The sequence below is a fragment of the Macaca thibetana genome, chromosome 17 (assembly GCF_024542745.1).
Source record: "Macaca thibetana thibetana isolate TM-01 chromosome 17, ASM2454274v1, whole genome shotgun sequence".
In the NCBI taxonomy this organism is placed as follows: Eukaryota; Metazoa; Chordata; class Mammalia; order Primates; family Cercopithecidae; genus Macaca; species Macaca thibetana.
In genome coordinates, this window is record NC_065594.1 from 92,402,248 (window position 1) to 92,429,535 (window position 27,288).

A 27,288-nucleotide genomic window follows, 5' to 3' on the forward strand; every position below is an offset into this window, starting at 1 on the left:
ATGCACGACCCCGGCGTGGAGCATTCCTCACCCACGCTCGCTCTCCGTGCCTGTCAGTCCAAGTTTCGTTGCAGCCGAAGGACCAAAAAAGTCTGCCTGTCTTCCAGGAGGTGACCCAGAGCCTGGGTCCGGCACCGGCATCTTCGCACGCCCGCCACGGCCCGTCCCTCCCAGGCTCTGGGACCCTGGGTCCTCAGCTGTGGTGGCACAGCTGCTCCAAGCATTCCCCAGCACCAAACCCCAGTGAAGTCAGATTCTCCTGGCCTCTCCTCGGCCCTGCGTTCAGACCGTCTTTGGGTTCCCCGGCCTCTCGGTGGCTGCTGGCTGCTGCGCCAAGGTTCTGGGTATAGTGAAAGAAGTCATTCCTTTGCCTGCACATTGCCTCCTTCCTTCATCTTTTACAAGAATTAGAGGCCCCATATCTGCTCCGATGCCCACAACCTTCATCATTTTGGTGCAAGCCTGTCGCTGAGCCACTGGTTCTCACCTGAGTCTTTGGATGAGGCATCTCCTTGTACCCGCACGGCCCCCCTCTGCCCCTCACCGTGGCTGATCCCCGTTCCTGACCCTGCCTCAAGCTGGCACACACCGCCTATGGCATCGTTATCTGAAATAATTCTAAACACTTCAGGATGCTTCCAAAAAAGTAGACGTGTATGGAATCAGTCTTCCTTTGTTTTAACACTGCATTCGTTTGCTTTTGCATCACTCTAAAGACATACTTGAGCTGGGTAATTGATGAAGAAAGAGGTGTAATTGGCTCACAGTTCTGCAGACTGCACAGACTTAGCACCTGCATCTTCTCAGCTTCTGGGGCGGCCTCAGGGAGCTTCTAGTCGTGGCGGAAGGCAGCGGGGAGCCGGCATCACGTGGTGAAGGAGGGAGCAAGAGAGAAGGGGGAGGTCCCAGACTTTTGAACAGCCAGATCTCGAGTGAATTTACTGAGCGAGAACTCACCCGTCACCAGGGGGATGGCGCCGAGCCATTCATGAGGGGTCACCCCCATGACTTAATCACCTCCTGCCAGGCCCCACCTCCAGCACCGGGAATCACATTTCAACATGAGATTTGGAGGGGACAAAAGTCCCATCCATGTCAAGCATCCCCAGAAATGTAGAAAGTTCTTTAGATGAGCCATCACCAGCTAATAGCAACGTGTCCCTTTCGTTATTGTACATTTTAAATGAGTGCACATGAAGTCATAGGCAATTCTAAAAATTAAATCATAAGAACCCACGGGGTCAGACACACATGGACGGACAACAGATACTCTTGGGAAGCACACATCAGTCCTGGGCAGGTCCCACAGTGTTCCCAGCAAGTACGCCATCGTTTAAAAAACAGGTAACACCGTTACAGCCACATCTTTCACACTTATCTGCCACTGATATAAACCATTGGGATGACTCTTAGCAAGACGTGGGTGGTAGGAGTCAGCCTCCCTGCCAGAGCACTTGCAGGTGTCAGGACGCACCTGGGTGTCCTCCATGCCCATGGGGTCCAGGCACCTGCATCTTTGCACACCCGCCACAGCCCGTCCCTCACACGGCTCCCGAGCCAGCGTCCCTTTGCCTGGACTCCGACTCTGCTCCTTCCTCTCAGAGGCCACGCCTCACTACGTGTGCCCCAGCGTCTCTGCTCACACCTCACTACGTGGGCCCCGGCCCCTCGGCTCACACCTCACTACGTGTGCCCCAGCGTCTCTGTTCATACCTCACTACATGTGCCCCGGCCCCTCTGCTCACACCTCACTACGTGTGCCCCAGCGTCTCTGCTCACACCTCACAACGTGTGCCCCGGCCCCTCTGCTCACACCTCACTACGTGTGCCCCAGCGTCTCTGTTCATACCTCACTACATGTGCCCTGGCCCCTCTGCTCACACCTCACTACGTGTGCCCCAGCCCCTCTGCTCACACCTCACTACGTGTGCCCCAGCGTCTCTGCTCACACCTCACTACGTGTGCTCTGGCCCCTCTGTTCACACCTCACTACGTGTGCCCCAGCCCTCTGCTCACGCATTACCACGTGTGTCTCTCAGATAAATCAGTCACTCCTGGGTTAGGTGACAAGAGCTTCCCCATATACGAGGCTACTTTTTAAGAAATACAAAAATCATTTTCTAAAAGCAAAATATTTCTGCGAGGTCACCCTACAGGCTAGTGAAGTAGCCCCCAGCAGACCCGTGATTTAGGCATTGATCTTCAGCTGGCGAGTGTCCTGTTCCGCTCCCCGAGTGTGTGATCGGATGAATTTCTGAAGCAGATTGACTCATCTTGAAAGCTCTGTCTTGTGAACATCATCACTGCTCCAGTGCCCACAGCCTTCATTGTTTGGTGCCAGCCTGTCCCTGAGCTGCTGGTTTTCACCTAAGTCTTTGGGATGAGGCATCTCCTTGCACCCCCACGGCCCCCCTCTGCCCCTCACCACTGCCAATCCCCGTTCCTGACCCTGCCTCAACCTGGCACACACCGCCAGCTTAGTGTTTGAGTTTTTATTTTTGCATTGATTCTTATACCATAAAAATACGACTTTTTCTGTCCTTCCTTTAATTCTCAGAGTTCACTGACACTGGTTTGGAAGTAATAGAAGCCAGCATTTTCCAGCAAAATCACCCAGAATTCTCTCTGAACGCCGTCTTTCTTGTATGAAAATTTATAGTTGTATTAATACACAGACTCTGTTTGTGTGGTCAGCAGGTACTGAGGCTTTTCTCTGTCCCGGGCACTGCCCAGGCATCACGGATGTGAGGGAGGAAATGAACAAGGCTCACCGCCAGCTGGGCGAGGACAGTTGAGGGGGATCACGATGGGGTCACAGGCAGGGGTGGCAGGGAGCAGCTGGGAGGGCGGCTGAGCTGTGGGAAGGGGGCACAGTCAGGCCCCACATGCCAGGCCCCATCCACCTGGGCTCTGACCCTGGAGAGGGCGTCTTCCTGTCCCCAGGCCCCTGCTGCCCAGAGCCGGGCCGCCTCCAGGAGGATTTGGGGCATGAGCAACCAACAGGAGACAATGATGGTGGACGTTGGATGGGCCAGCAGACACAGAGCTCAGAACCGTGGTTTCATGAAGGAGAAGTGGGCCACAAGGCCAAGGAGGCAGGAGGTTGGGGGGTGGGCGGTGATGGCACTGTCGTAGGAGCTGGTTGTGCATGAACTGAGACTCGGAGGGTCACTGGGCAAGGGAGCCAGGGCAGCCGCGGACCCGGCCAAGCCCAGGTGCTGGGCAGACCAGGAGAGACACGGGTCTCTGCAGTGGGGAAGGGGTGGGTGGTGGGGCTGGGAGGAGGCCCCAGGCTCTGTCCATGGGCCACTCAGTTCCTGGAGAGGGCAGACCAGGGATGACCCCTTGGGCATCTTGGTTCAGTTTTTTGGAGATGGTGCAGTTGACCTGACGTGGGTGCACCAAGTAGTGCCTGCAGGAGGCACTTGGACACCACCCCCTGGGCTCCAGGCCTCAACGGGCGAGCTTTGACTGGCCTAGGCTTCCGCCTAAAGTGGCTTTGGGAAAACCAGCACTTAGCAACAGCCTAGGCCAGCCGAGCCCTCAAGCAGGTTTCCAAACAGACACAGGCTCCAGCTGCCTGACCCCACCAGGGTGCCCAGCTCACGGTGCTGCGGGCGCCACAAAGCAAGACCGTGGCAGAGACTTTACCTCCAAGCGCTTGGCCACCAAGGGAGACGCAGCACTTACATAATGTGCCGTGATCCGGGCTATTTTTAGCCACCATATGTGCTGTCTTAAGAGCTGAGCTTTCCCTAATTTGGGGTGTTCTTTTTTCTTTTTTGGATGCCTTCAGCATGGCTTGGAATAGAAAAATAAGACATTGGAAGAGCCAAAATCCAGTGTTCCTAAAACCAGGCTCCCCGTGCCTCCATCCAGAGCAAGGCCTGTGTGAGGCTGAGGGCGTGTGGGAGCAGGATATGTTCACCGCTACCCACGCGGGGTCTCCAGCACCCAACAACAGCAGAAGGACGAGACCCTCCTCCGAGAACTCACACATCTCTTCTCCCTTAGTTGTTCGGTCCTCAATATAGAAGCATCTTTTGTAAAATGCTGTTGCAAAATCTAACCCTCTTCCACTGTACCATGTGTGTGCGTGTGTGTGAGTGTGATGTGTGTGAGTGTGCATGTGTGTGCGTGTGAGTGTGCGTGTATGTGTGTGCTGGTGTGAGTGTGTGCGTGTGTGTGCTGGTGTGTGAGTGTGTGTGTGCCAGTGTGTGTGTGTGTGTGTGCTGGTGTGCGTGTGTGTGTGTGCTGGTGTGAGTGTGTGTGTGAGTGTGTGTGCTCACATTTTGGGGTTTTGTAATAGAGTGTATACATGTTTAGAGCTATAGCCTAAATCAGACTAAATCTAGATCCTCAAGTGGTGGCTGGAGAAAGTGAATCTGATTTTTAGACTACATGGGGCCAGAACTGTTTTTCCTGTAACACCGGTGCATTTCTGTGTGTGCAGGAAAGGTAGAAAACGAGGTGTCTGAGGGACCTTGGACTTCCAGGTTGTCCAGCAGATTTTTCACGTTGGCAAAGTACGATTGTATGCGGCCTTGCGACCGGATTCCTCTCCTCTGCCAGCTTCTGGGGCTTCGCGGAGGAGCTGACCGTGGGGGCGGTGGCGGTGGGGGCAGTGGAGGCGGGGACGGGGTGGGGGGCGGTGGGAGCGGTGCTAACTCCAGGAGGACTTCCCGGCGGAGGTGATGCTTGATGAGAACCTGACGGGAGGAGGAGTTGTCCAGATGGAGCGGGCGAGGAGCTTCCCCTGGGAACACAAAGCAGCCCTGGGGTCAGGGGCTAGAGCGCTGGCTGTCGAGGGAGAGAGGACCAGGTCTGTGTGCCCCTCTCTGAAGAGGCGAGACCGTCCCCCAGGGCAGGGAACTGAAATGCACGCTACATAACCGTGGCTACTCGGGGGTGTGGGGGACCCAGCTCTTCCCAGTGTGGCTGAGCTTTCTCCGAACATAGCTGCTGAGTGCAGCAAGCACCTGCCCCAGTGAGCACAGTCCCGCCGCGGTGGATGGAAGGAGACCAGGACCTGTGGGGTGTCTCCTACGCACCAGCTGCTGTGGCGAATGCATTCGGTGCACGCTGCGCGTTCATCAACCCCCGATTATAGGTGGAGGAGCTGGGCTTTGGGGCAGTAGGGAACCGGCCGATGGGGTGGGGCGGCCCTGGGGGTGGCCTGGGCCTTTCTGTCTCTGAAACCCGAGCTCTCTCCCTGCTCCGGGGGACCCAGGGCCGTGGTGGTGGGTGGTGCAGGTTCATGCAGAGTATTGCAGGGGTAGGCAGCCCGTGAGGCTTCCATGATGCTGAGAGCGACTGTCCTTCATCCGAAGGTTCGCTCCTCTCACCTACGCGAGGATTTAACAGGCTTGAGATATCTAGCAAGGGTGGGAGATCCAGAGGCCCCCAGCCCTTCTTCACTGTGTATTTCCGGAATGTGGAATCCAAGGGTCCAGTAATGGCAGCACGAGCCACACTGCTGCTCTCTCTAAAGACCTCCGAGGCGATGCAGTTAATAACGAGGTTGTCTTAGTCCAGGTCTGCTGCTTACATGTCAGGGCATCTGGAACTGGGCACTTCACAACGAAAAAGAACTCACGCCTTACAGTTGAGGGCCACATCTGGTGAGATCCCTCTTGCTGGTGGGTCCCGACGCGGTGCAGGGCCTCACCTGGCGAGGGGAGAGGGAGCCAGTGCGGGGCTGCCTCCCCTGCTTATAAAGCCACCAGGCCCCCACCCACCCCCACGACAGCCCATTAATCCGTGAATCCATGAATGGGTGAATCTATTCATGAGGGTGGGGCTGTCCTGACCCAGTCACCTCTGAAAGGTACTACCTCTCAAAGCTGCCATGAGTCTCGAAGTTTCATAGGGACGCACATTCCAACCACACCAAATGTTTATTTCAGAATTGCTGAAAGAATCTATTTTAAATGTCCTCAGCACAGAAAAATGGTGAGTGGGTGAGGTGACGGATCGGTTAATTGGCTTGATTTAATCACTCCACTGAGGATACCTGTAGCAAAACATCACTGGGTGCCCCATAAGTAGATACCATCATGATTTGTCAGTTAAATGTAGAAACATTTTTTTTAAAAAAGATAAAAACAGAGAAAAAGAGCTCTGAGACCCAGGCTCACTCAGCGGCTTTTTCTCCCAGAGAAGAGGAAGGATCCTGCCTGGGCTCCCTGGGACCAGGTGCCTCGTGAGGCTCCGTGTGGGGCCGTGGACCCTGCAGGTCACGCCGGCTTCCCTGACTGATGACCCAGAGCCAGGCCTTGCCGGTGAGGGGCCAGGGACTGGTTGCTGAGGCTTCTCCAGTCCTGCTCTTCACTACCCTTGATGCCTGGAGCGACAGTATTTGCCTGGTTTATTTTTTCAGCTTAGAACTCATGGCACGGAGTCAGAGCCCTGCATTCTGGTGGCTCAGGCGTTTGAGTGAAGGTTGGATCAGGAAGGGGGGGAGATGCCGCTGCCCCACGCATGGAGGGGAAGAGCCATGAGCTGCAGCAGCCACGTGTCTTCTTCCTCTCAACTCTCAGTTCAGAAAAATTTCAGACCTACAGAAAACTCTGGAGTCTCACAGTGAACAATCCTCAGCTGTGGTCATTAACAAAGTACCCGTTGGTGTGTGTGTGTGTGTATAGAAACACACAGACACATCACACACAGACATAGACACAGACGGACGCACATCACACAGACATCACAGACACAAAACACATCACATAGAACACACACAGACACATATATATACATATACATCACATAAACACACACACATCACAGACACACACATACACCCAGAAACATACATCACACAGACACAGAGACACACATCACACACACACACATACACACATATACACACATCACATAAACACAGACACACACACGTTTTGCTGGTGAGAGCTGGCTCTGCCATTGCGTCTGTTCCACCCGGATTGCTGACATGGTGTCTCCTGAGAGGAGCCACCCCCCACGTGACCACAGGCCATGTAACCATGGGCCACGTAACCACAGGCCATGTAACCACAGGCGGGTCAGCATTGCGGCAACACTACGCTCTGGTCACCCACACGTGGGGCTTTTTCCACATGCCCTGTCATGTCCTTCCTATATTTTGTTAAAATCCAGGTCCACGTTGGCTATCCACCCTTCTCAGTCGTCTCTAATAAATCCAGGTCCAGTGAAGGACGTCCACGTCGGCTGTCCACCCTTCTCGGTCGTCTCTAATAAATCCAGGTCCAGTGAAGGACGTCCACGTCGGCTGTCCACCCTTCTCGGTCGTCTCTAATAAATCCAGGTCCAGTGAAGGACGTCCACGTCGGCTGTCCACCCTTCTCGGTCGTCTCTAATCTACCCAGTTGTTGGGTTTTGTTTCCTTTCTGTCTTTTATGAGATTGAGATTTGCAAAGGGTTGAAGCCAGTTGCTTTGTATATCCTTTCATCTGGTTTCCTTGTAATTAGGTTCCACATGGTCCTTTGGGGTGGGAATCCTGGTGGGTGAGCTTCTGGGGCAGCCCGTGGAGGCCCAGGATGTCCATGTGTCCCGCGATTGGGGTGGTCTTGTGTGCTCAGACGGCCAAGGAGGCGTCCGAATTTCCCCAGGAGAAGGTGCCTCTCCTCTTGGTCATCAGTGGGTGGTGTGTGGTGATGCTCAGGACAGGGCGAAGGTCCCGTGGCTGAGGTGTCCACTGACCGTTTCTGCCTGAATGGGTGGTTCCGTGGTGGTTGCCACAGGGCTGTGTTTTCGAGGGGAGTGGCAGGTGCCTGGCGTCTGCATCCACACCTGCCTGGGAGCCTCCCTCCATTTCTTACTCCATCACCTCCTGTGTCCCTGCAGCTGTGTCTCCAGTGATCTTTCCTCTACTCTCCACCTCTGCAGGGTGAGGTTTTGCACTGATTGCAAAGTAAACATGCACGCCTCTTCAGGGTCCTGGTCCTTAGGGACCAGAAAAACAACTGACCAGTTAACAAGTTGACCAGAAAAACAACTGAATACTCCTCAGCTCTTGATGTGAGCTCGGTTCACATGGCTCCGAATCCGTGAGATGCAACCAACGCTGGGCAGAACCTTGGCAGAATTTTGCTAGCGTCTGCTGAGAAGCCGGGGGGAGGTTCTGGGGGTTGGCTTGAGCTGTGGGGTGAGTGTGGGAGAGACGGCGAGCTCCCTCCCATCAATCAATCAACAGACTGTCCTGTTTTCATAGTAGTCCCCGCCCAAATGTCATTGAGTCCAATCTCAGGATCCGGAATGTATGCCTGTTCTCCAGATCTGCTTCCTGTGAAATTCATGGAGACTATTGTACATTCTGGAGTGGGAGTGCGGTTGGAAGTGTGTGTGCAGATTCTCCCTGTGTTTTCTCCCAGGCTTTCTAGAGGAGCATTTGCTAGGGGACCAGTCTCCAAACGGCCGCGCTGTGGTTTAGAATTGGTCTTAGGAGCGATGGCCTCACGCACACAGCAGCAGCCATCCCGAGCACTCACATCCGAACGTCCACGGGAACGGGGTCCACACCCATTGCTTTCCTCACCCGGTCCAGCATCTCTGATTCCGGCTCCAAAGTTTTCTTCATCTGTTAATGCTGAGACACAAACAGACTTTCAAATGCATATTTTTATGTAAACTTGTGTTTGCTTTTTGGCTGCTGTCAGACAAGTGTAATTGGCGAGGTTTCAGCTGCTCTGAAATTAAATATATAATGTCAAGCTGGATAAGTGTGGCTTGGAGCAGACCTTAAGGAAGGTGATTTGAACTTGGGGAGGGTTTTTCAAACAGAGTTCCCCAAAGTACCCAGTTCTACAGAGTTCCCAGTGTGTCCTGTGGGCCTTAGCTGCATTGGTAAATATATGCATTGATTATTTTGTGAGTCTCTAAGAATATTAACTCAGAAACCAGCGAACTCTTTTTCTATCTCCAGACTACAATGCTGTGGTCATCACACATATCTGTTCCTAAGTTCATCCAGGTCAGCCCAGAAAAAGCAATATTGTTTTCATATTACATAGAAACTTATTACACTCTTAGGATTACTTTATTGTTGAGTAATTTACAAAAAGACTTGACCTGACAGCCTCCATCCCAAATTCTTCATCCAGTTACCATTTATACTTACCCCCATCTTTTAAAATAAAGTTTTTATTTTAGACCTTTCTCCAGCTTTTAATACAAATGGTCAGCTCCAATTTAGAGAAAATTTAATTTGCTATTATATTTATTCAGAGTATGTGTTTGTGTACATCATTAGCACCTTCTCACTCAGCTAGGATCTTCCAATTTATTCTATTTAATATAATGATCCAATAACTTAAAATACGAAACACTAAAACTGAGCCAAGGAAGAGGGGGTCGTGTTTAATGTTGGCAGAGCCTCCAGGAGCCAGCCTTGCTGCCGGGGTGCGCTTCACTCCCAGAGGCTTTAGGGGCAAATGAGCTGCACCTGCTGGAGACGTGGCCCCTCCGCCACACACCCAGCTTCATCTCCGAGCTTCAGGCTCTCAGCCTGTCCTTAAAGATCCAGGTGATAAAAGTGACAGTGAAATGTGGAAGAGCATGATTCATTGCACCTCCAGAAAAACAGTGGTTTTCCTTAAGTAGTCGTGGCCAATTTCACAGTAGTGTGAAGGATTTCCAGTCTGCTCGTTGTGGAGACACAGAACCTGCCCTGGGGCATCCCACTCTTTGGGGCTTGCTTCTCGAAGGAGAGCTGCCCAGGCATCCCGTCCACCAGGATCACGCTCCCCACAGATGCTCAGCTCACGATTCCCTGCTTGTAATTCAGCCTGTCCGTCACAGCATCTCACCCACGCGTGCGCCCTGCAGAAGGTGAACGGCTGTGGCCTTAGTCTACATCCAGGCGTCGTGTGAAACAGTGGGGCAGAGAGGGCTCAGATGCAGGGCCCCTCCAGAGCACTTCCCTGAGGGCCGCAGGTGGAGGGAATGGGTGTGGAGGGCAACGGAGGCAGGACGGTCCCCCAAGAGCCATCAGCCTCCCCTCCCTCATCCACTCCACAGCAGACACCCACAGAGCACCTGCCGAGTGTGCCGGCCACTGAGGGCTGTGGTCCCTGCCCTCCCCACGCAATGCAGATGAAGCAGAGGTCTCCATGGGAGGGGCCCTGTGGGAAAGGTGTGCAGTGTCCAGCCAGCGACAGGACATTGTCCACCTACCCTGGACAGGGAGGGCAGCAGCCCAATGACTGAGCCCTCAGTTTATGCATATGGTGCGGGGGCACATCTCTGGTTTTAATTCCTACGAGGCAGTCAGGTGACCTGAAATGCAGCTCATGGTTCATGTTTGGGTGCTGAGTGTTTCAGCACCGAGTGTTTGGGTGCTGAGTGTTTAGGTGCTGTGTGTTTGGGTGCTGAGTGTTTAGGTGCTGTGTGTTTGGGTGCTGAGTGTTTGGGTGCTAAGTGTTTGGGTGCTGAGTGTTTGGGTATTGAGTGTTTCGGCACTGAGTGGGTGCTGACTGTTTCAGCATTGTTTAGGTGCTGTGGGTTTGGGCACTGAAGTGTTTTTGGTGCTGAGTGTTTGGAGTGTTTGGGCACTGTGTAGTGTGTGTTTTGGGTGCTGAGTGTTTGGGTGCTGAGTGGGTGTTTGGGTGCTGAGTGTTTGGGTGCTGTGTGTTTGGGTACTGAGTGGGTGCTGAGTGTTTTGGGTGCTGTGTGTTTAGGTGCTGGGTGGGCACTGAGTGTTTAGGTGCTGGGTGGGCACTGAGTGGGCGCTGAGTGTTTGGGTGCTGTATGGGCGCTGAGTGGGTTCTGAGTGGGCACTGAGTGGGTGCTGAGTGTTTAGGTGCTGTGTGTTTGGGTGCTGTGGCTGTGCTGGGTGTGTTTAGTGTTTTGGGCTCGCTGAGTGGCTGAGTGAGTACTGAGTGTTTGGGTGCTGAGTGTTTGGGTGTTTGGGTGCTGAATGGGCGCTTTTTGGGTGCTAAGTGTTTAGGTGCTGAGTGGGTGCTGGGTGGGCACGGAGTGTTTGGGTGCTGTGTGTTTAGGTGCTGGGTGGGCACTGAGTGTTTGGGTGCTGTGTGTTTAGGTGCTGGGTGGGCACTGAGTGGGTGCTGTATGGGCGCTGAGTGGGTTCTGAGTGGGCACTGAGTGGGTGCTGAGTGTTTAGGTGCTGAGTGTTTGGGTTGTGGTTTAGGTGCTGTGTGTTTGGGTGCTGTGTGTTTGGGTGCTGTGTTACTGGGTGCTGGGTATTTGGGTGCTGAGTGTTTGGGCTCTGAGTGTTTGGGTGCTGAGTGTCTTGGCCCTGTTTGGGTGCTGAATGGGCGCTGAGTGGGTGCTAAGTGTTTAGGTGCTGTGTGTTTGGGTGCTGAGTGGGCACTGTGTGGGTGCTGAGTGGGTGCTGAGTGTTTGGGCACTGAGTGGGTGCTGAGTGTTTAGGTGCTGTGTGTTTGGGCTCTGAGTGTTTGGGTGCTGAGTGTTTGGGTGCTGAGTGTCTTGGCCCTGTTTGGGTGCTGAATGGGCGCTGAGTGTTTGGGTGCTAAGTGTTTAGGTGCTGTGTGTTTGGGTGCTGAGTGGGCACTGTGTGGGTGCTGAGTGGGTGCTGAGTGTTTGGGCACTGAGTGGGTGCTGAGTGTTTAGGTGCTGTGTGTTTGGGCGCTGGGTATTTGGGCGCTGAATGTTTGGGTGCTGAGTGTTTGGGTGCTGAGTGTTTTGACGCTGTTTGGGTGCTGAGTGTGTGGGTGCTGAGAGTTTGGGTGCTGAGGACAGACTTGTCAAGGTCTAGGATCCCACAACTGTGGAAAAGGCACTGTATAATCCTGAGTGAGGTCCCAGCTGCTTATGTTGTAATCCCAGAGCTGGGTTGGTACTTGGGGTGCGCAATCTAGAATTCCCGCCTGAGACCATGTTGTCAGCAGTAGAGATGAACCCAGGTGTCCCTGCAGCCAGCGTGGCCGCAGGGCCCAGCCTTGACCCACACCCCACGCGTCTCCTGACTTCAGACCCTCCCCAGCTTCCTGACCTCAGGGCCCTCTTCTTATCGTCCTTGCTAGACCAGCCTGGACATTTGAGTGTGGCCGGGGCAGTGCCCAGTCAGGACATCCTGATGAGGCAGTCACTCCTCCTCCAGTCCTTGCTGCTATATTCCTTTCGGGCTTTAGGGCAATGCCATTCTTTTCTATATGTCGTATTTTAGGTGCATTTAACTTAGTTATCCAGAAATCAAACTCAGTTTCTTCACAATTTCTTTTTTGGTGATGGGGTCTCCCTGGATTTCAGCATCTGAACTTAACTTGGCGTCAAGAGCAGCTGTCACTGCACGTCTATCATCGTGGCTTTTGAGCGCTTCCTTGGTGCAGGCGCCCACTGAACGCCACGCATGCCTTGGTCCATTTCATCTTCGAAAGGGTGTCACGAGTAGGCACTGCCGCTCTCCCCACTTTCCCAATGGAGAAGCTGAGACACAGAGAAGTGGAGTGACCTGCCCAAGGTCCCACGCTTTGTAGGAGGCAGAGCCGGTTTCCACATAAATTCATGTAACTGTGTCCAAGGCCGTGTGTATGCACCAGGACCCAAGATTATTTTTATTTTTGTAGGTAACACACATATGTGTCTATGTGGCTTTTATAAAATTTGACAAGTGTCTTGGTTTCCTGGGGCCTTGTAACAAAGTAACCACAGACTGGCCGCTGGAGGCACAGAAGCGCGTTCCCTCCCAGCCCTGGAGGCGGGATCTGAGCTCAGGTGTGGCCGGGCCAGCTCCTTCTGAGCTACGAGGCTAGAGGCTACAGGGAACATCTCTCTGCCCCAGGCCTCTCTCCAGCTTCTGGCCTGGCTGCTTCCCGGGTGTCCCTGGGTGTGGAAGCACTGCCCCGACCTCCACCAGCATCTTCTCTGGGGGCTCTCCACGCCGTGCTGGGATCAGGGCCCGCCCTAATGACCTCGTTTTCTCTTGGTTACCTCTGTAAAGACCCCGTCACCAACCAAGGTCACATTCGGAGGCACTGGGAGTTAGGCTTCAACATGATAACTTGGGGGGGACACAGTTCAGCCCCTAATAACTGTTGTAAGCTTTTGACTTTTCCATGTGTAAGCAGCATAACGTTCTACCAAGGCATGCGGCTTTTCTTTTCTTTTGGAAAAGGGTGATGCTTCTCACAGAGGCCAGCATCTCTACCATGTTTTTCTCGGTGTAAACCTGCCGCTTTGAGGATGTCTGGCCCACGAACTGTGCCTCCCCGGTCAGCCCAGTGTGCAGGCACCGCGCAAGGGGGGCCGCTGTCCGCAGAGCGCGCTGCAGGCTCTTGTCTCTCGCCCTCTCTCGCAGGCATCTTTCCCGGCAAACCTGCAGCTCGTCCTTGTGCTTCGCCCGACGGGTTTTTTCCAAAGGACTCTCTCCGACATCGCTTTCAAATTCAATAGAGATGACTTTAAGATGAAGGTGCCGGTAAGTTCCGCCCCCCTTCCCCCCATCCTGCGGGAGCAGAACGGAACTAATTGCCGTCCTGGCTCATCTGTGATCATCAAAATCCTGGAGGAGCTGACTTCAGGGCCACGTGGTCAACAAAACCCTGTAGGACCTGGTGGGAAGCTGCACTTCCTCAACGCGTCAGAGGCTGCGCACTCCTTTCTTCCTCCGCCCCCGCCCCAGCCCCCACCCCACCGGGGGTACACAGAGCATCAACCTCAGACAGGCCACTGTGTGGGCGTCCCATCAGGACGCGGGTCACGTGACATTCCTACCCCCAGGAAAACTGTAGAACTCGGGACCCTGAGGACTGACAGTCCCCCCGGCCCACCTGCGAGGAACTCAGCCCAGGCCCTGCCTGCACCCCAGGGATGAGAGAAGGGCTGGGGAGGGGGCTGTAAGCGTCCCTGGACCTGGGAGGGAGCACCCACTGCTGACAGGGATGGGCCAGACCTGTCCTGGAGCAGCCAACGGGGTGACCCCTGCCCCATCGCCACCACATAGCGCGGCACAGGGCAGCGTCTCCCAGCACTGCCCACTGAGAAAGCACCTTCTGCCCTGATCCGCTGTCCTTTAAAGAACAAAGGCTTCACAAAGTCTCTTGGAGCCTGTGGAGCCCGGTCACCAGCCCCAGCTGTGTCAGCTCCCCCTGAGAGCCCTGGTCAGCTGACTCGGCGAGCTCACATCTTCTCTGCCACAAAGAACAGAGACATATGGGCCAGCACCAGGCACCTGAGAGCCCCCCATGGCACCAGCCAGATGCTGCTGGAAGCCAGGGAATCTGGGGTGCAGGTCGCTCGCTGTGAAACTACTCCCTGTGCCCTGGGAATCAGGTGGCACAAGCCCTCCCTCCCCACCCTCATTGTGCTACAACCTCAATGCCAAACGTGCAAGAGCCCTTCTCTGACAGGGAGGAAAACGGCCTGGGGCCTTTCCCCCGTGTACTGCCCCCTTCCACTCCCCTCCCCCTCCCCCCTTTTTCCCCTCCCCCTCCTCCTCCCTTTCCCCCTCCTCTCCCCCTGCCCAAGACAGCCCTGGGGGCCACAAGGCCCCATCCACTCTGCCCACCCCCATGCAGTCCACTCCAGGTGTCGCCTGTGACCCTGGTGCCTGGTCTGGAGCAGTGACTGCAGGTGCAGGGCGGTCTGCATGGCACCCCATGGGGCTGTGTGCCATCGTGCTTTGGTGGCCCCAGAACCACCGGCTTCCAAGCCATTGGGAAACTCTGTGCATGCACCATTTTTTGTAGCCTTGGAGAAGCCTTAGTTTCTGAACCGTCCATTCCCTAGAGACAACCAGTGACAGAACCGTGCAGAGCAGGGACTCGTGGGCAGTGGGAGGCTCGTGTCCTGACACCAGGACGAGCTAGGCATTGTGTGTGCAGCTCAGCGCCCTGCGGACGGCACCTCTTGCAGTGGCGTGTGCGTGTTATGGTGCTTATGATAGAGATAACTCCGTGTGCCCTCCTTCCCTCCTATATGGCAGGCACAGCACAGTAGCCATAGGCTTTGTGACCACAGATGTGTCACGGGGAGCAAGGCCGACCTCATGGGTCTTCCATGCCACAGGCTCCCCTGCACAGTGGCTCCACAGCAAGCCATCAAAATGGGTTTCACAAAAATCAGCAGCATCTTCAAACTCACAGCCCCGCTTAGATAATTCTTGAAGTTGGCCGGGCACGGTGGCTCAAGCCTGTAATCCCAGCACTTTGGGAGGCCGAGACGGGCGGATCACGAGGTCAGGAGATCGAGACCATCCTGGCTAACACGGTGAAACCCCGTCTCTACTAAAAAATACAAAAAACTAGCCGGGTGAGGCGGCGGGCGCCTGTAGTCCCAGCTACATGGGAGGCTGAGGCAGGAGAATGGCGTGAACCCGGGAGGCGGAACTTGCAGTGAGCTGAGATCCGGCCATTGCACTCCAGCCTGGGTGACAGAGCAAGACTCCGTCTAAAAAAAAAAAAAAAAAAAAAAAAAAAAAAAAAAAAAAGATAATTCTTGAAGTTACAGAGTGGATGATGTGAAGGATGCAGTTGTTGACCCGTGTGTGTCCGTGTTTCAGGGCTGGCTGCTGAACTCAGCCCTAGAAAGGAGACGTTAGGGAGAACGGTGGCCCTGGCACCTCTGCTGCCATGGCTGTCTGGCACAATCACCCCCAGTTGAGAGTCCCCACTCTAGACTGATATGGTATTTAATAATACATCGTGTGGTGTCAAATAACCCCTGAGCTAAACCTCGGGAGACCCGTTTTGTGGTCCCGTCTGAGCTTGCAAAGCCAAGCCTAGATTTTATCCAAACCCACGGATGGAGTGGCCTCAAAAAGGGCAAGAGAAAGGCAGAGAAACGAAGACAAGGCACATGGAGCTTATGTGGCCGTCGCAAGCACAGGTTTCCCGCGTAACCATGACAGTGCAGGAACTGCCAGCCTCTCCCCGTCCGGCCTCGGCGCTGGGGTGTTGATTTCAGCTGGTGTCTGCAATGACCGCGGGGTGTTTTTGGCAGGAACAGGGATAAAAATGAGCATCTTTCCCATCAGAGCGCTGTCTGATGATGTTGCTGGAGGAGGTGTAAACGCCTGCTGCGTGTCCGTGGCCATCACAGGCCACTCTGCGTTGGGTTTTGTGCACCTCCGACAGCGTCATTGGCTCCTCGCCGTGGTGTGATCAGCTCAGGCACAACATGCCCATTTACGAAGGAGGCAGCCGAGACACAGAGAGTGGGCGGTTGGCCTGAGGGCAGCTGGGACCCACACCCGGGTCCACACAGGTCCGAAGCCAGGCACCCCTGTCCACACAGCCACCCGCAATGTCCAGGCGCCCTTGTCCGCACAGCTGCCCACAGCATCCAGGCACCCCCATCTGCACAGGCACCAACAGCGTCCAGGCATCCCCATCCGCTCAGCCACCCACAGCGTCTAGGTACCTCTGCCTGCACAGCTGCCCACAACGTTCAGGCGCCCCCGTCCACACAGCCGCCCACCATGTCCGGGTGCCCCCATCCGCACAGCCGCCCGCGGCGTCCAGGTGCCCCCATCCACACAGCCGCCCACCGTGTCCAGGTGCCCCCATCCGCACAGCCGCCCACCATGTCCGGGTGCCCCCATCCGCACAGCCGCCCACCGTGTCCGGGTGCCCCCATCCGCACAGCCGCCCACCGTGTCCGGGTGCCCCCATCCGCACAGCCGCCCACCATGTCCGGGTGCCCCCATCCGCACAGCCGCCCACCATGTCCGGGTGCCCCCATCCACACAGCCGCCCACAGCGTCCAGGTGCCCCCATCCACACAGCCGCCCACCGTGTCCAGGTGCCCCCATCCGCACAGCCGCCCACCGTGTCCAGGTGCCCCCATCCGCACAGCCGCCCGCGGCGTCCAGGTGCCCCCATCCGCACAGCCGCCCGCGGCGTCCAGGTGCCCCCATCCGCACAGCCGCCCGCGGCGTCCAGGTGCCCCCATCCGCACAGCCACCCACAGCGTCCAGGTGCCCACAGCCACTCACAGCGTCCAGGTGCCCCCATCCGCACAGCCGCCCACCGTGTCCAGGTGCCCCCATCAGCACAGCCGCCCACAGCGTCCAGGTGCCCCCATCCGCACAGCCGCCCGCAGCGTCCAGGCAGACGTGGTGCCCCTCTGTACTGCTGTGTGTTCTGCTGATGGGGCAGCTCTTTCGGGAGCCAACAATAATCCCAAACGCCACCACCCACTCCCTTTCTTCTCCAGGTCATAATGCTGAGCTCCGTACCAGACTTACACGGTTACATCGATAAGTCGCAGCTGACCGAGGACCTGGGCGGGACCCTGGACTATTGCCACTCCCGGTGGCTGTGCCAGCGCACGGTGAGCTGCGTCAGGGCCGGTGGGGGCCGGGGCTGGCTGCTACCAGCTCGAGCACCTCCACGGAATTGCTCTCGCGTCACAGCACGGCCTTTTCCAAAAACATGTTCACATTAACAGTCATTTTCTTTCCCAAGAATGAGGAGATGGTCTCGGTGGACCTTAGTCATTGTAAAGAAGTAACATGAGTAATAAGTTTGGGAGTGGCTTTCTCTGGGCTTGGAGACGAAAAAAAAAAACTCTTGCGTTGTGGTTTGCAACACTCACTGCTCTCGACGGGGAGAGGCACAGGCGACTGTAGGTGACGGGCACATGTGTAGAGTGGCCTGGTATGTTTCTTAAGAGGTCAAGGAGGGCAAGATGCTGTGGGAGGGTGTTCACTGTCCTCGCATTAGCTAACCTCGCCTGATGGGTCTGCGCGGGAAACGGTTTCCGCCGGTGTCTGCTTTCAGGGCAGCAGGAGGTGGGTGCAGTGCACAAGGCGTGCAATTGTGTTTTCTCTGTCTCCAAGGCCATCGAAAGTTTCGCCCTCATGGTGAAGCAGACGGCTCAGATGCTGCAGTCCTTCGGGACCGAGCTGGCCGAAACAGAGCTGCCCAATGACGTCCAGTCGACGAGCTCAGTGCTGTGTGCGCACACAGAGAAGAAGGACAAGGCGAAGGTATGTGGGGGCGCTCCGGTTGGAGGCTGCAGGGGCTCCGGTCAGAAGCTGCGGGGGGTCTTCCGTCCCCATGGGAGTTCGTGTTGGCAGCACGTGAAACCAAGAAGTCAGCAGGCTTGAGATGCCTTTTGATGGCGATTAGCTGGGCAACTTCTCCGATGAGGACGGAATAAAAGCAGCAAAAATGAACCCTGTAGCATGCTAGCTGCGGCTGCCATTATGGCGTTGGGTCAACCATTGGCCCTGGGCGGCCGTGGCTTCAGGAGGGGGACCGGGGGCGGCTCTCCTCTCAAGCGCTTTTGGCTGTCTCTGCAGGGAGCTCCCGAATAGACTGCTCTGTGGCTTCTGAGTGTGACCGAGACAGGATGTCTGTGCCGCTTTCTCATGCCGAGCAGGCGATGAAGTGGTGGTTGGAGTTCTGTTCGCAGAAAACTCCCAGTGCTCACGTGTCCACAGCCCTTGCTGAGACAAATGTATTCTGAGGAGCACATGCTCCCTGCTGTTCTGCCTCTGGCTTTGCAGCAACGGTGGCCCAGGGCCATGACCTGCTGGTGTGTCCCTGAGGGCTGTGCCTCTGTGCTCGCCCGGCCACTCCACCGTGAGGACACTGTGAGGACCAGGAGCAGGCACCATGAGAAAGCCTGGTCTCCTGGTCTCCTAGTTACCTGGTCTCCGGGTCTCCTGGTCTCCTGGTTGTCTGGTCTCCTAGTCTCCGGGTCTCCTGGGCTCCTGGGCTCCTGGGCTCCGGGTCTCCTGATCTCCTGGTCTCCTGGTCTCTGGGTCTCCTGGTCTCCTGGTCTCTGGGTCTCCTGGTCTCCTGGTCTCCTGGTCTCTGGGTCTCCTGGTCTCCTGGTCTCTGGGTCTCCGGGTCTCCTGGTCTCCTGGTCTCTGGGTCTCTTGGTCTCCTGGCTTCTGGTTGCCTGGTGTCTCTGGGTCTCCGGTGACTCTCACCATAACCTGTTGCCCTGAGTGACCTGTAACGGCAATTCTGCCCCGGGGCACACGGGAGTGAGGGAGTCCCCCACATCAGCCTGCCCTGCCCGCACGACCCCACAGAAGAGACTGGAAAGACTCAGGAGTCAGGGGTTGACCCCCTCCTCAGTCCCCGCCACCTCAAGAGCAAGGCCCCACAAGGCCTCACCACTGGCCTGCGCTGAGCGCCTGGATGGGGCCGGGGTGCAAGGCTGCGTTCTCTCCACAGGAGGATTTGAGGCTGGCACTGAAAGAGGGGCACAGCGTTCTGGAGAGCCTCGGGGAGCTGCAGGCTGAGGGCTCAGAGCCCGGCGTGAACCAGGACCAGCTCGACAACCAGGCCACCGTGCAGAGGTGAGGCCCGGCCGCCTTCCTGCCCTTGTGCTGTCCGAGTCCAGGAAGAATCCTCTCAGGCACACAGCCTCTCCGAAAGAAAGAGGCCACGGAAATGGCAAGCCACGCGGCAGGCAGCCCCCCTCCTGGCCGGGGCCAGCACAGCAGCCAGCCTCCAGGCCTCTGTGTGGACCTGGCTCCTCCTGCTGAAATGCGTTTCTCCTGAACCCCACAGAAAGCCGCTGTTCTAGGGGCAATTTCCTAGAGCAAACGCCCTTTTGCAGGCATGAAGGAGACGTTAGGGGAAGCAGAGGCCTTAGACGTGGGGCTGCTGCGTTCCGAGCAGGGCTTCCACGGACAGGGAGAAAGCTTGGGGTTCTCCTCGCTGCAGCTAGTGTTTCTTACTTTCATTGTAAAAGTGTGATTCTCATATTCCTCCCTTGGGCTTCCAGCTTTATAGCAGCACCGGGTAGGGCATTTGTGTGGTTGGCATGGTGCTCTAGGATGTCCAGAACTACCTGAGCACCCCCCACAACCCCCCAGAGCTCCCCGAGCCTCACCCATCCCGTCCTCCCCAAGACTCCCCAAGCCTCCCCTGTCCCATCCTCGCTGGTGGGTGCTGTCAGCCTCGCCTCCCAGCTGAGGAGCAGGGCCCACACAGCTGGATAGCGGCTTGTCCGGCTGGGCCGTGCGGGGCGCACCCAGGCCTAGACCGAGCTGGTCCTTTTGACTCTCAGCTGCCGTTGACTCCCATGCAGCGTGGCCCACAGCCTGAGCTGCCTTCTGTGCCAGGGACATGCCAGACGCCCCGGGGACTGAAGGGCGCATCCTTGAGGGGCTCCTCGTAGATGGGGTGCTGTGGTCCACAAGGCGGAGGTTGGAGCACAGCCCATGAGGGTCGGCCTTGCCCTGGCTGGTGTCGGACACCGTGTCAGCTTCCCAAAGGCTCAGTTTCCTCATCTGTAAAGTGAAGCTGATCCGTGCACACGCCTGGCAGGGTGGGCGTGGGGCTGACTGGGTGGTGCACAGCTGGAGTCCCAGCTACTCGGAGGCAGAGGTTGCAGTGAGCCGAGATTGCACTACTGCACCCAGCCCAGGTGATACAACCAGACCCTATCTCAAAAAATAAATAAATAAAAAAGTTTTTGGCCGGGAGCGGTGGCTCACGCCTGTAATCCCAGCGCTTTGGGAGGCTGAGGCAGGCAGATCACAAGGTCTGGAGATTGAGACCATCCTGGCTAACACGGTGAAACCCCGTCTTTACTAAAAATACAAAAAATTAGCCGGATGTGGTGGTGGGCACCTGTAGTCCCAGCTACTCAGGAGGCTGAGGCAGGAGAATGGCGCGAACCTGGGAGGCGGAGCTTGCAGTGAGCCGAGATAGCGCCACTGCACTCCAGCCTGGGCGACAGAGCAAGGCTCCGGCTCAAAAAAAAAAAAAAAAAAAGTTTTTAAATTTTTAAAAATAAAAATGAAATGAACAGACTCGGCAGTGCAGCCTCGTCGCAGTGACCTAAAGGGAGAGAAGCAGGAAGGAAAGCACATGGCCCCTGATGCTTTCTCCAGGGCCTCCCTCCCTTGCTGACGCCCTGAGTGCCTGCATCCGCAGATCCCAGGTTTGGGTGCAGGGAGTGAGTGCAGGCCAGGATCTCAGGAAGGCCGGGGTGGAGTGAGCCTTGGGGTCGCTGGAACTCCCACTGTGCTCCGCGTTGTGTGGGGCACCCTGGGCCACGCAGATGGTCAGCTCCTCCTCTCTCCCAGGCTCCTGGCCCAGCTGAACGAAACCGAGGCTGCCTTCGATGAGTTCTGGGCGAAGCATCAGCAGAAACTGGAGCAGTGCCTGCAGCTCCGGCACTTCGAGCAGGGCTTCCGGGAGGTGAGTGGCCCTGGGTGGAGCCGGCAGCCGCCCTGATGCCCATGGGGCCTCCTGTGCCTGTGCCCTGGTCCCAGTGCCAGGAGCCGAGCCGTGCCACGCGGTTGACTTTGGCTTAATGCAGAAAAGTCTCCGCTTGCCAGGTGGAGCCTGTGAGATTAAGTGGGGCTGAGCCTTGAAATGCACCGTTGATGACTGCGTCGCTGTATAGACAGGTGATTGAAAATCGGCTCACTGCGACGCACTTACACCCGCATTGTTCGTAAATTAGCAGGAAGCCTTTGCTCTCCCTTCATAGTCATTTGCATGCCCTTTTATTCAACATGCGTGTGTGATGCCCCTGCTATGTGCCAGACTAGGACAGTGTCACAGCCATGAGGTGCACGTCGACACGGCCCGTGCAGCCAGACCCAGACGTCTCCTGCCTGCGGCCCCTCATGAGAGACTCACCCGTGTCTCCCGCAGCCCACCCCTCCTCAGCCCCCAGCAACTGCTCATCTGTTCCCATGGCTGTACTTTTGCCATTTCAAGAATGTGATGTCAATGAATCCCACAGAATGTCACTCTCGGGATCGGCTTTGGTGCTCGGCACAGCTCTCTGCAGACCCCCAGGTGCCGGTGGCTCACTCATCGTGTTCCCTGGTGTGGACGGACCACAGTTCTTTCAGTCATTCACCATTGAAGGGTATCTGGGTTGTTCCCGGTTTGAGGATTACAGATAAAGCTGTTACAAACATTCATGTACTGATGTTGGCGTAAATGTCAGTTCTCATTTCTTTGGCCTAAATGCCCAGAATGTAATTGCAGGGTTATATCGTAGTTGCATGTTTTGTTTAAGAAAGTGCCAAACGGTTCTCAGCGTGTGAGCGACTAGTTGCTTCCCCTTTTCCCCAGCATGTGGTGGTGTAATGATTCTTTATATTATGCTCACATCCTGATGTGGGTGCCATGGAATCTCATGGTGGTTTTCCGTTGCGTTTCCCCAGTGCTGATGGCGCTAAACACCTTTCCGTGTGCTGCTTTGCCATTCGCATATCCTCTTCGGTAAAATGCCTTATTTCTGTTGCCTGTTTTCTAACTGGATTGTTTGGTTTTGTGTTTTTGTTTTACTGTTACATTTTGAAAATTTGTTATATACTACAGATACTAGTTCTTTGTCACACATGTAGTTTTGCGAATATTTTCTCCTGGTCTGTAACTTGTCTTTTCATCCTCTTCACGGGCATTTCACACAGCCAAAGCATTTAATTTCAATGAACTCCAACTTGTCAATTTCTCCTTTTAAGGATTATACTTTTGGTCCTCGATTCCAAGTATATTCCGCTAAGCTTTTTTCCCCCAGAATTTCATAGTTTTACATTGAAGTCTATGACCTATTTTGAGTTAATTTTTGTATAAGGTATGAGAATTAGGTCATGATTTGCTTTACCTCTGGATGTCCAATTGCTGTAGCACCGCTTGTTGAAAAGGCTCTTTCTTCCACTGGATTTCTCTTCCACCATTGTCAAAACTCTAGGCACATTATGTGGGTCTGGTCTGGAGACTCTATTCAATTACATTTATCTACATGCCTGTTCCTCTGTCCATACCACAGGGTCTTACTTACTGCAACTATATAATGTCTTGAAATCAAGTACACTCATTCTTCCCTCTTTGTTTTCTTTTTCAAAATTGTGTTAGCTTCTAGTTCTTTTGCCATTTCATGCCAATTTTAAAATTATCTTGTCTACATATACAAAAACCAATTTCCTGGGGTTTTCATAGTAGTTGTGTTAAACCTGTATTTTGAGGAAGATCAGTGTCTTTACTGTTGAGTCTTCTAGTCAACAAACATGGTATTCTCAACGCTTGTTTTGATTTCTTTCATCAGTGTCAAGTAGTTCTCAGCACACAAGTTCAGTACGTATTTTGTTTGACTTACCTTTAATATTCCATTTAAAGAAGTCATCACAGTATTATATTTTTAATTTTGGTATTTATGTATGCATTGCTGCATATAGAAATACGATTGATTTTTGTGTATTTATCTTGTCTCCTGCGACCCTGCTGAGCACACGTATTCTAGATGGTTTTTTGTAAAGTCCTTGAAATTTTCTGTAGAGACCATCATGTCATGTGCAAATAAGGACAGTTTGGTTTTTTCGTTTTTGAAGATATGCCTTTTATTCTACCTCCCAACACCCTGCCCCACTGCATACTGCACCAGCTAGAGCTTCCACCATTTGATAAGAGTGGTGACACTGGACATCTCTGCCTTGTCCCCAGCCTTAGGGGGAAAGCGTTTAGTTTTTCACTATCAGGTATAATGTTAGTTGTAGGATTTTTGTAGATGCTCAATAAAACTATCTGGGCCTAGAGATTTCTTTGGGAGACTTTTAAAATTATGAATTCAGTGTCCTTAATAGTTATGCAACTATTGAAACTATCTGTTTCACAATGAGATATTTTCAAGGCAATGTGTAGGGTTGTTTATAGTGTTTTTTTTTTTTAATCTTTTTGATGTCTGCAGGGTCTGTAGTGATATTCCCCGTTTCGTTTCTGATTTTGTAATTTGCATCTTCTTTCATTTTTTCTTTGTCAATCTAAATTGAGATGTGTCCCTCCTCATCTTTCCAAAGAACGAGTTCTTTGTTTCATTAGTTTTTTCTGTTGTTTTTCTGTTCTCAACTTAATTGATTTCTGGTCTTACCTTTATTATTTCTATGGATTGCTTTGATGGGAACTTACACTCTTTATTTGAGACTATTCCTCTTTTCTAACATGCATATTTAATAAGAACACTATAAATTTCCCTCTCATCACTGATTTAGCTGTGTTCCACAAATTTTGATGTATTGTATTTTCTTTTTCATTTAGTCCAGTTTTTTTTTTTTTTTCCCCAATTTCCTTTGGAACTTTCTCTTTGACCCATCAATTATTTAAATGTATGTTGTTTGGCTTCCAGCGTTCAGAGATTTTCCTGTTGTCTTTCCATTCTTGATTTCAGGTTTGATTCATTGTGATCAGAGAACATACTCTTCTGTATGATTTCAGTTCTTATAAATGTGCTGAGATTTGTTTTATGGGCCAAGAATATGGTCTTTTTTTATATATGTTCCTTGCTTGAAAAGAATATATATTCTACTATTGTTAGGTGAACTTTTATAAATATCAGTTAGATTCTGTTGGTTGATGGTATTGAGTTCTTCTATATCCGAGCTGGTTTCTGAGAGGTGGCACATTATCCATAACTCAGTGGCTGTGGGTAGCATGGAAAGTGTCAGACTTCAGCTGTGCCAGATGCAGGGGGTTCAAGGATGGACAAGAATCCTGCCTTCCTGGCCTTCAGCCCCAGGCCATCTGAACTACAATCTCCTTGGCACTGGGATGTCTGCATACACACCCGTTCTCAGGATTATTTCCAATAACAAAAATTAAAATCTTTTGTATTTAAAGGAGTAAGCAGTTATATGTTTTAAAAATCAGGCCAGGCATGGTGGCTCATGCCTGTAATTCCAGCATTGTGGGAGGCCGAGGCAGGTGGATCACCCATGGTCAGGAGTTCAAGACCAACTTGGCCAACATGGTGAAACCCCATCTCTACTAAAAATGCAAAAACTAGCTGGGCATGGCGACTGGCACCTATAATCCCAGCTACTTGGGAGGTTGAGGCAGGAAAATCACTTGAACCAGAGAGGCAGAGGTTGCAGTGAGCCAAGATCACATCATTGCACTCCAGCCTGGGCAACAAGAACAGAACTCCGTCTCAATAAATAAATAAATAAATAAATAAATAAATATTAAAATAAAAATCATTTATATGACACCCGTTGTCTTCCTGCTAACAGCAGAAATTGTAGACATTAGAAGTTAGTAGCAAGCTAGAAGGGACTGAGTTACATAACTCTCCACGCCTAGGATCCAGTAGGAATGCCGACAATTCCAGTGTCCACATTGCTGCTGGCTTTCGGCTCCCAGAGCCCTTGTCCTTGTGTGATCTCATCTTCTCCTCATGCTGTTTTCAGGCGTGTGGTTGATAAACGGAGTCACACCCAGGCTGCAGAGAAACAAGTGTCCTGCCAGTGAGGTCACTGGTGGGTACGCAGAGGCCCCACGGTCCCCACTTGATTGGTGACCACTCAGGGCTGACTTTGCACCTGCCTGACTGTGGTCCCTGCTTCATTGATGACCACTTGGCCCGATTTTGAGTTCCGTCACTTCCCTGATCTGGAGCGGGTGCTCTCTGTTCAGGTAAGGGAGATGCTCCCCTGAGATGGGCCCTCCTCTGTTCCAGGTCAAAGCCATCTTGGATGCAGTGTGCCAGAAGATAGCAACCTTCACGGACATTGGCAACAGTCTGGCGCATGTGGAGCACCTGCTGAGGGACCTGGCCAGCTTCGAGGAGAAATCAGGCGTAAGGCGGGGTCCCAGCTGGGGCGGCGGGAGAGTGTGAGCAGCAGCATCAAGTACTGCTCAGGAAGGCACAGGAATGGGCCTCCCGCCAGCGGAGAACGGGCCCCCACAGCCCCTGGGGTCGTCCACAGGGGGTGGGGGCTGATGCCTGTGCACCTCCTCTCCCACACCCCACCCACAGCACGTGGCCCTGCCCGGCCTTCTCTGGGTCAGCTCCCTGCAGACGGGCAATGCCCTTTGCTGGGACCACCACAGCCCCCAGAAGCACTTGCCACAGAACAGCTCTGGGCGTTAGGCGGCATCTCAGTCATCCATAGCAGTAAACAAAGAAAGCAAGACACACGTGTGCCCAGGGACACACATCCCGTACAGCGAGGCACCGTCTGCCTCGAACAGAAAGAGACCTGAGCTGGTCCTCTGGGTGGCCGTCTGCAGGTGTCTGTGGAGAGGGCCCGGGCCCTGTCTCTGGATGGCGAGCAGCTCATCGAGAACAAGCACTACGCCGTAGACTCCATCCGCCCCAAGTGCCAGGAGCTCCGGCACCTCTGCGACCAGTTCTCTGCAGAGATCGTGAGGAGGAGGGGGCTGCTCAGCAAGTCCCTGGAGCTGCACCGCCGCCTGGAGACGGTAGGCCGAGCCGGACCTACACCCCAGCTGTGAAACCAGCCTCTTCCTCCTGCCTCCACCACCGGCTGACCCTTGTCATGGGGAGGGCAGCTCCTTGGCTGGAAAATGCCCTTCCTTTCTGGTCTTGCTGGCCTAGCAGGTCTTTTTCTAGAATTCATTTGCACAGTTTGATTTCTTTTTTTTTTTTTTTTTGGCTCACTGCAACTTCTGGTTCCTGGGCTCAAGGGATCCTCCCACCTCAGCCCCCAAGTAGCTGAGACCATAGGTGCATGCCACCGTACCCAGCTAATTCTTGTATTTGTGTGTGTGTGTGATAGAGATGGGGTCTCACTATGTTGCCTAGGCTGGTCTCGAACTCCTGGGCTCAGATGATCCTCCCACCTTCACCTCTCAAAGTGCTGGGATTACAGGTGTGAGCCACCCTGCCCAGCCCATAATGATTTCTTTAAAAGATCCAGAAGCTTAAGGCCTGGTTGATCCTACTGCACTTTCCCTGCCTCTCTGGGCCCCGCCCTGGGTAATTTGCTGGCCTTGTCCAGCACTGTGTCCCCTCGGGGTGCTTTGGACAGGGTGGCGGGAGCATGAGGAGTTGGTGGTCCGGGATATGTTGGGAGGACGCCCCAGCAGCGTGTGCCTGGACAGGGTGGTGCGCTCACCCTCTCATGGCGTCCTGCCCTTGGCAATGCTCTGTGTTTCCAGTCCCTGAAGTGGTGTGATGAAGGGATTTACCTGCTGGCCTCACAACCTGTGGACAAGTGCCAGTCCCAAGACGGTGCGGAGGCTGCCCTCCAGGAAATCGAGAAGTTTTTGGAGACCAGTGCAGAAAATAAGATCCAGGAGCTCAACACAATTTACAAGGAATATGAATCCATCCTCAACCAAGACCTCATGGTAATGCTGACTTGGGCTCTCCATTTGCAGCTCGCTGTCCCTAGCAGTGGGGCATTCCTCTGTGGGGAGTTTTAAAGAATCGTTTAATGAATTATTTTTATTTATTCATTTTTTGAGACAGAGTCTCACTCTTGTTGCCCAGGCTGGAGTGCAGTGGCACGATCTTGGCTCATTGCAATCTCCACCTCCCACATTCAAGTGATTCTCCTGCCTCAGCCTCCTGAGTAGCTGGGATTATAGGCATGAACCACCATGCCTATAATTTTTGTATTTTTAGTAGAGACGGGGTTTCTC

At 54.0% G+C, this 27,288-nt stretch overlaps 1 protein-coding gene and 1 long non-coding RNA gene across 7 annotated transcripts in view; both read left to right on the forward strand.

The window, feature by feature from the left end:
• MCF2L (MCF.2 cell line derived transforming sequence like) overlaps positions 1-27,288 on the forward strand; it is a 205,328-nt gene that overhangs the window by 154,058 nt on the left and 23,982 nt on the right. For all 6 annotated transcript variants that reach the window (XM_050766970.1, XM_050766971.1, XM_050766975.1 and 3 more), the window contains 8 exons: positions 13,275-13,394; positions 17,132-17,248; positions 17,757-17,906; positions 19,108-19,232; positions 20,973-21,087; positions 25,358-25,477; positions 25,912-26,103; positions 26,803-26,994. In XM_050766970.1, the coding sequence (XP_050622927.1) occupies positions 13,275-13,394; positions 17,132-17,248; positions 17,757-17,906; positions 19,108-19,232; positions 20,973-21,087; positions 25,358-25,477; positions 25,912-26,103; positions 26,803-26,994 (1,131 nt within the window). The remainder of the gene's footprint in view (positions 1-13,274; positions 13,395-17,131; positions 17,249-17,756; positions 17,907-19,107; positions 19,233-20,972; positions 21,088-25,357; positions 25,478-25,911; positions 26,104-26,802; positions 26,995-27,288) is intronic.
• On the forward strand, positions 15,387-16,985 carry LOC126940809 (uncharacterized). The gene is made up of 3 exons (XR_007720923.1): positions 15,387-16,332; positions 16,683-16,752; positions 16,920-16,985. It is a non-coding gene; the product is annotated as an uncharacterized LOC126940809 (long non-coding RNA).